Genomic DNA, 8,072 nt, shown 5'->3' with positions numbered 1-8,072 from the left:
TTATTATTATTATTATTATTATTATTTATTTATTTATATAAATAAATTTATTTAATTTTACAGATTTTCAACCTTAGCACAAGATACATGAGGAATCGTCATAGCAAAAATTATTAAAATGATAGTCTTTATCACTATCATAAACATAGAAGGTATTAAGTTATGTTTTCATAATATTACTTTTAAAGGACAATCAAATTTCAAAATTGGAAAATAATTTTATGAGAAATAAAATTTAAACTTTTGAATTTAAGATACATAATATTTATGATCTAGCTAGCGTTAAATTCTATCTTGAACAATATCACTATTATAAGTCATTTAGCAAATTTAAGACTATTCCCAATATTATATAACAACATTAAATTAAGTTGAAAATAGCGATTTTAAAATATACGATAAGCTTTTAATTTTCAATTTTTACCTTTTTAAATTTGAATTCAAAGATAACTATAATTACATATAATAAGCTTTATCGGATAAAATTCAAATAAACATCCTCTCATTCATATCTATACGTTTTCTGATATAATTAAAATTAAAATTTAATATATCATCTACATACATTGATTAAATCGAATATAGTGATTGTACTAATTAAGATAATTTTTAATTTTATATTATATTTTACACAAATTAATACAATAAATAATATTTTGAATCTTTTAAATTTGAATAAACATATATAAAATGTTTCAACATATTATTTAGTCTTATGATATAAAATATTTCATATGGAAGGGTTAGAATTGATAAATTATTATTTATTATTCAAACTACATAAAAAGAATAAATTTTTTATATATAATATTTTAATATAATAAATTAAATTGTGTACTAATAATATTAATTTAATATTGCTCAAATACACAAGTTAATGATTTCTTTTATTATATTATTATTATAATAAATTAAATATATTATTAAGTGCATTATACATTTTATTAATTATTTTTAATTATAAAATTATTACATTTTAAATCATCCGCGCAACACGGGGCACATATACTAGTAATAATAATAAGCAGAGGGGAACTATTGTAAAATTATTTTTAACTTGGAAATTGAAAGGAGGGAAAACTTAGAGCTGGGCATAATTTGGTCGAAACCGAAAAAACCGACCGAACTGATTTTTTTTTAATTTCGGTTTCAGTTTTTCGGTTAAATCGGTTGGTTTCGGTTTTCAATTTTAAAATTTCGGTAATTTGGTTCGGTTTTCGGTTTTTAAGTTTTTTATTTCGGTTAACCGAAAAACCGAATTTATGTAATACATATTTACTACATATATATTTTTAAGAATTAGTTGTTAAGTGACATAACTAAAAGCCCAACCCAACTAAGCCCAATAGCCATTATATCCCTAAATCCTTATCCACCCTAAATTCCTAATTCACAATTCACATTTCAATTTTCACACCAAACTAAGTTCTGCCTTCTGCGCGAGTGAAGAGTGAAGAATAGCCGCAAGTCTGCGACTGTGCGAGGCGGCGAGCTCAGCCATCGACCTGAAGAGTAAGTTTCTTGGCCGCGATTCTCCATTATACTTTATACATATCAATTTCTTGTGATTCTCACTGATTTTCGTATGGGTTCTAAGTTCTCACATATTTTCTTTTTTTTTTCCGCAGATGACAAAAATCGGAAGTAAGATAAGTGAAAGTGGGGCTTCAAATGATACCATACATAATACTTCATCTCCGAATGAAGTTGAAGTTGACATTGAAGCTTCAAAGAAAAGAAAAGCCATGGAACCTAGGGTTGCTTGTTGGAAGCATTTTGAGAAATTCATCTGGAGCTACTAAAGCAAAATGTAATTATTGTGGAAAAACGTATGCTGCTGCTACAAAAGGTAATGGTACTTCCTCTATGAATAACCATATGACTAAAAAAAGTGTCCTAACTTTCCCTCTACCGAAGATTATGGTCAGAAATTAATAAATTTTTTACCATCTTCAATGGGAGCAAAGGAAGGGGTGATTAGCACTTGAAAATTTGATCAAGCACAAAGTAGAAGAGCTTTAGCTCAAATGATAATTGTTGACGAGTTGCCATTTAGTATTGTTGAGAAGGAAGGTTTTAGGAATTTCATGAAACTTACAGTGCCACAATTTTATATTCCTTCTCGTAGAACTTTGACAAGAGATTGTTTTGAACTTTATAGTGAAGAAAAAAAACTCTTGAAGAAGTCTTTCAAAGAAGCACGTCCAAAAAGTTTGTCTTACGACAGATACTTGGACGTCAATTTAAAGAATCAACTACTTGTGTCTAACAGCCCACTTTATAGATAGAAATTGGACTTTGCATAAACGAATTATAAATTTTTGTCCTATTTCTAGTCATAAAGGTGATGATATGGCAGCTTCCATTACTCATTGTTTGCTTGATTGGGGTTTGGATAATGTGTTTACAATAACAGTTGATAATGCTAGTTCCAACAGTATTACTGTTAAAGAAATATCTAAGCAACTGACTAATTGGGGAACTAACATAATGGAGGGTCAGCATCTTCATGTGAGGTGTATGGCACATATTCTTAATCTTATTGTGCAAGATGGGTTGAAGGAAGTTGGTCAGTCAGTCAAGCGAGTGAGGCAAGCCGTGAAATACATTAGACAATCTCCTGCAAGAATTAAAAAATTTAAAGAATGTTGTGAATCTCAATTGATAACTTGTAAGAAATCATTATGTTTAGATGTTCCTACTAGGTGGAACTCTACATACTTGATGCTTGATACTGCACAACACTTTGAACTTGCATTTGAAAGATAGTTTTTATGATATTGGGTTTCTTGATTATCTCCGTACCCATGATTGTGAAGATGGAACTAAAGCAGGTGTCCTCACTAGTGTTGATTGGGAAAATGTGAGGTCAATGATTAAGTTTCTTGAAACTTTTTATACACTTACTTTGAAGGTCTCTGGTTCAAAGTATGTTACAAATAATGTGCACTTTGTGGAAATTGCTGAGCTTGATCTTATTTTGAAAGAGATGACAGAAAATGAAGATTCTAATTTGAAAAAAATGGCAGAAAGTATGAGAGACAAATTCAGAAAATATTGGGGAGAACCAGATAACATGAACAAAATGATTTTTATATCAGCTGTGTTGGATCCTCGAAACAAGCTTGATTATGTTCATTTTGCAATTGGTGATATGTTTGGAAAAACAATTGGGGAGCCACTTGCTGATGCAGTGGATAAATACATGAAAGCTTTGTTTGATCATTATGTTAAGAAATCATCAAAAGTCTCTTTATTTTCATCATCTTCACCTACTTCATCTGGGAACTCATCGAGTATATCTAGTGTGAGCGGTGATGATAACTTTCAAAAAAGAGGATCAATGAGAACGAAGCTAGAATTTGTGAGGCATAAAGTAGTTAGTGGAAGTTCAAGTAGTAAATCAGAGTTGGGTAGATATCTTGCTGAAGATGTTGAGCCAGAGACTGATCATTTTGATATATTAAAGTGGTGGAAATTTAATGAGCCAAGATTTCCTATTCTTTCTGAGATGGCTCGTGATGTATTAGCCATTCCTATTTCAAGTGTCGCATCTGAATGCGCATTTAGCACAGGAGGTCGCATTCTTGATCCTTTTAGGAGTTCATTGACTCCTAAACTAGTGCAAGCTCTTATTTCTCTTCAAGATTGGTATAGAAGTGAACCAATTCCAATTAATGTTGAGGAAGATCTAGAATATCTTGAGCTACTTGAACTTGGTAAGAATTTAATATTTTGTGTTCATTATATCAAAAATAATTTCTTATTTATGTTGCTTATATCTAACAAGTTCTTTCATGTTTTTGTAGATATGGCTCATAGTGGAAATGAATCTAGTATTGTGGATGTGTAGTTATAACTATCAAGCAGTAAGTAAAATTTAATTTAAAATCTTTTTCTATTAGCATTCAACACTTGTTTTTCTCTTTTTTTCGTTGAGTTGAGTTTACTTTCTATCATATATCTAAAGAGTTCCATTTTCTCTCAGGCATATTTATAGTTTGTATGTTATTATGGTGAACTGATCGAGTTGGACTGCAGTGTTGTTGTTGGACTGCAATGAAATGCACACAAGGAATGCCAACTTTCTTCTGATAGAGTTGGACTGCAGTGTTGTTACTGATTCTTATTTTGTCTTGTTGGTTCTTGTTTTGACTACTAATTATTATTTTGTATTGCTGGACTGCTGGTTCTTGTTTTGTACTGTTATTGATGTCTAATACTCTTGGTTTCTTAGCTTTTTGTTGCAATCTTGAACATGAAGTGCCACTTCGTAATTTTGCTTTTGAATAGTAAATTAGTGATTAGTGTTTCATCATTCATGTCTGTGTTAATGTCTTGATGATATTCAATTATATTCTTCCCAGTTCCCACAGGCAGTAAGCACTAGTGCAACGTGCACTTAGTTTTTGCAATTAGTATGTGTGCAAGATAGTCACTTATTAAGTGCACATCAATAATTGATTGATTGACCATACAAAGTGCACATAATTTGTAGGTAGCGTAGGTAGTACATAGTAGGTAGTGTACACTTACCTAGTAGGTAGGAAAAACATTATCTACATATTAGTAATGTACACTTACTTTGATCAAGGATAGCGTAGGTAGTACAGTAGTAGACACTGATATGTAGTGTGTATGTGTTAATGTGTTATTGATCAGTGTTTCATGTATGTGTTGATGATATTCGAACCGAAAAAATTAACCGAACTGAACCGAATCGAAATTGTAAAAACCGAACTGAACCGAATTTATTTCAGTTCAGTTTCAGTTTGTATTTTTTCAAACCGAAATCCGAAAAATCGAACCGAATTTCGTAAACCGAACCGAACAAACCGAATGCCCAGCCCTAGGAAAACTCCATTTGTAATCCTTTAAATTTTGAGAAAGATATGGCTCAACACATATGTTTTAGCTGACAAATTACTCTACATTGTTACATAGAAGCAAATCAAGTTGTGAATGCATTGACTAGATGGAGTATGGATGGACATGAAGAATTAGAAGAGAAAACGAACCACGAACATGGACTTATGTGATTATGATTCATTTTTTCAGGGTCTTTTTCAGTAATATTAAGAAACATTTCCAGAACATCACTCTTTTCACAGAATCCCTTCCTCTTTTCCTCCAATCGCTCGTTGATCAAACCATCAAAAAGTTTAAATAACTTACCAATATGAATGATTGCGCGACACCTTATTCCTTGAAGATCAATCTTTCCAAGTATGGGAAAAAAATCCACTAAGTTAGGCTTCCCTACATCAGCCATGATACCCCAGATAACATCCTTCAACTCTACCTTTGAATCTGAAAAAGGGTCAGCCAAATCCTTGGAGAAAAGGGTGTTTGACAATAAGTTGAGATTAGTCTTGAATGCAACTTGACCTATATCCAAAGCTTCACCTTGTTGACTACATTTTTCACAATATAAGCAATCAATTCTTTCACCTTTTGAGACCTTAGATGTTGATTTGCATCAAGCTTATTGGAAGAGAAGAAATTAGTGTTCAATATTCTGCGAAGAGTTCGCCATTGAGGACTAACAGGAAGCCATGCCACAGAGAATTTGTAATGGTTGTGGGCTTGAAGGGAATTAGGGATAAATCTAGAAGAAAATGCTTGATCTTGATTCTTAAAGGCTTGTTTTGCCATGGTTGATAAATAAATTACTATTGTTATTATTTGTCCCAATTTTAAACTAATAATTGGACCATATATTTTTGCAAGATTGGCTAGTGATACATGAGGTTTTGCACCTAACATGTGAATATTTCCAATAATTGGCCATGCTGATGCCCCTGGTGGAAGTTTTTTGGTGGATAATTTTGCTAGAGTAGTATAGAGAAAAATCAAAGCTAAAATTGATCCAAACACAATTATATAGCAATCCATTATGCCTCTCTCATACACTCACCCTTGCTTGTAATAATAATAATCCACTAGGGTCTTAAAGTATGCCATTCATTTTCCCACTTATAAATTCTCTAGAGTTGTGTAATTGGAGTATTTTAAATTTTAAATTAACATCATCATTGTGTTACATAGTGATTTTTCCCTATGTAATTACAGTGATATATTAATTGTCATGGTACAATTTAAAATATTTTAGAGATATGTGTTACATATAAGCACTAGCTAGTAAATTAGTCCCAAAAGTACTCATGATTACTAGCTAATTATGTATATGTATATACATGTATGCGAGATGCATGTAGAAGTAGGTAGGTTCGGAAAATTACCATAAGTATTCCTTTGATGTCATCCAAAGTGAGATCAATTGAAGTTGATTGCTCTTTCTTCAATTGTAGCAAAAGATCAAGAATATCTCCTTCCATGGATTTTGGCCTATTGGGATTTTGATGTTGCTCAATGAGTTCTTCGTAAAACTCATCCAAATTCTGGAAAATTTTCTTAAGTCTATTTGTCAATCCAATAAGTTTATCAATCCAACTTAAAGAAGGAAAAAAATCATACACAAAAAAGCTAACGGACATAGCTTGAGCTTCGGCTAAAAGACAATCAAATCTCTTCCTTTCATGCCCTTCTTCATCAAACCTAACACTGAACACAATTCTACAAATAATTGTACTAGTAAGCGAAATCATTAAATTGCTCAAATTGGTGATCTTAGAATTAATAGCTTGTTCATATATTTTCTTGATCATTCTTGAGACTTCATCTTCGCGAATTGGACTAAAAGATTGCACTTTCTTGAGACTAAATAGATGAAGAACACATATTTTTCGTCTTTTCCCTCCAATGATCATTGTAAGGTGCAAAGCCAATATCATGACCAGTGTAAGACAATTGTTGCTGACCAAGAAGAGAAGGTCTACTGCAAAATACTAAATCTTGTGTCTTCAACACTTCTTTTGCTAACTTTGCTGAAGAAATTACAACTATTGGAGTAGAACCAAATTTCAATGAGAACTTTTCCATATTTTTTGGTAAGTTTCCAAAAATAGATATGAGGGGTTAAACTATCAAATTGATGCAAATTTCCAATGAATGGGAGGCCTATAGGACCTGGTGACACATAGTTTTTGCCACTCTTTTTGGCTTTGGGAAGAAGAAAAATAAGAATGATAGGAAAAGCTACAAAGAGTAGAAAGAGCATCATTTTGTTGTCCAAGCTTCACAAAATAATGGCCACTTGAAATGTCTTAATATATATTAAGGTGCACATATGGGGTACTAAATGATCTCCTACGACTATTTGCAATAATTAAATAACAAAAATAATTTTTTCAGTTTTTTTATGTATAATTAAAATCATCTCGAGTAACATAAAACTAAAAACAAATTCTTTTTGTTACTTACGTAATTGCACCAAGAGGATGTCTTTCAATTGATCAAACCATGAGAAGATGGGCTTCTACCAATGTGGGCACAATTTGCTCTTTGATTGGGACTTGTATGAGCGATAACGTCCACACGTGACTCCATGAGAACTACAACTCATGAATGTACAATCCCTATACAGTACTCTTGGCCTAAACATCTCAAAAGTGAAGCATACCAACTCTGCCTATAGAATAACAATTTCATAAATAATATTATCCTTAAAACTTTTTAAAAGTTATATTCATTTCATTATTCAAGATTTGGATCTACGATACACATTTTTACAATAACCATATATGTAACACCCCGTATTCGAAACAGACCAAAAATACAGATTTCGAGAAGTTGTAGGTGCAACTTACGGTCACCATCCACAGACCGTAGGTTAGACCACGGCCCGTGCTGGTGGTCCGTGGTTCACCACTGCAACCCCTCCCAGACTCAGTCAGAAAATTTGGCTAAGTGTTGACCCACGGCCGGACTTACAGTCCGTAGGTCAGGTCATGGACCGTAGTTCGTGTCCGTGGATCGATGCCTCAAAAGCCCAGCTTCAGTCCCGATTGACGATTGACCAGCATGAACCGTCAATCGATCCACGGTCCGTAGGTCTGACCGTAGATGAGGGTCAACAGTCAGTTAGATGAAGATTATTGATTGGTCAACTTCAGATGGTCATAACTTTTAGCACAAAAGGAATTGTGTGTCCCATGACCTATGGTATGATA

General features: G+C 32.6%; 1 protein-coding gene across 1 annotated transcript; it reads right to left on the bottom strand.

The window, feature by feature from the left end:
• Positions 1-4,951: 4,951 nt before the first annotated feature.
• On the bottom strand, positions 4,952-5,655 carry LOC102606350 (geraniol 8-hydroxylase-like). The gene is made up of 2 exons (XM_015314119.1): positions 5,462-5,655; positions 4,952-5,414 (listed from the first exon to the last, which is right to left on the bottom strand). Exons 1-2 carry the CDS (start codon positions 5,653-5,655, stop codon positions 4,952-4,954), a joined length of 657 nt encoding a protein of 218 aa, XP_015169605.1.
• Between the last annotated feature and the right edge of the window lie 2,417 nt (positions 5,656-8,072).

The sequence above is a fragment of the Solanum tuberosum genome, unplaced genomic scaffold, assembly GCF_000226075.1.
Source record: "Solanum tuberosum cultivar DM 1-3 516 R44 unplaced genomic scaffold, SolTub_3.0 scf00280, whole genome shotgun sequence".
Classification (NCBI taxonomy): Eukaryota; Viridiplantae; Streptophyta; class Magnoliopsida; order Solanales; family Solanaceae; genus Solanum; species Solanum tuberosum.
The sequence above is the reverse complement of the archived record's forward strand: the minus strand, read 5'-3'. Positions and strand labels throughout refer to the sequence as shown.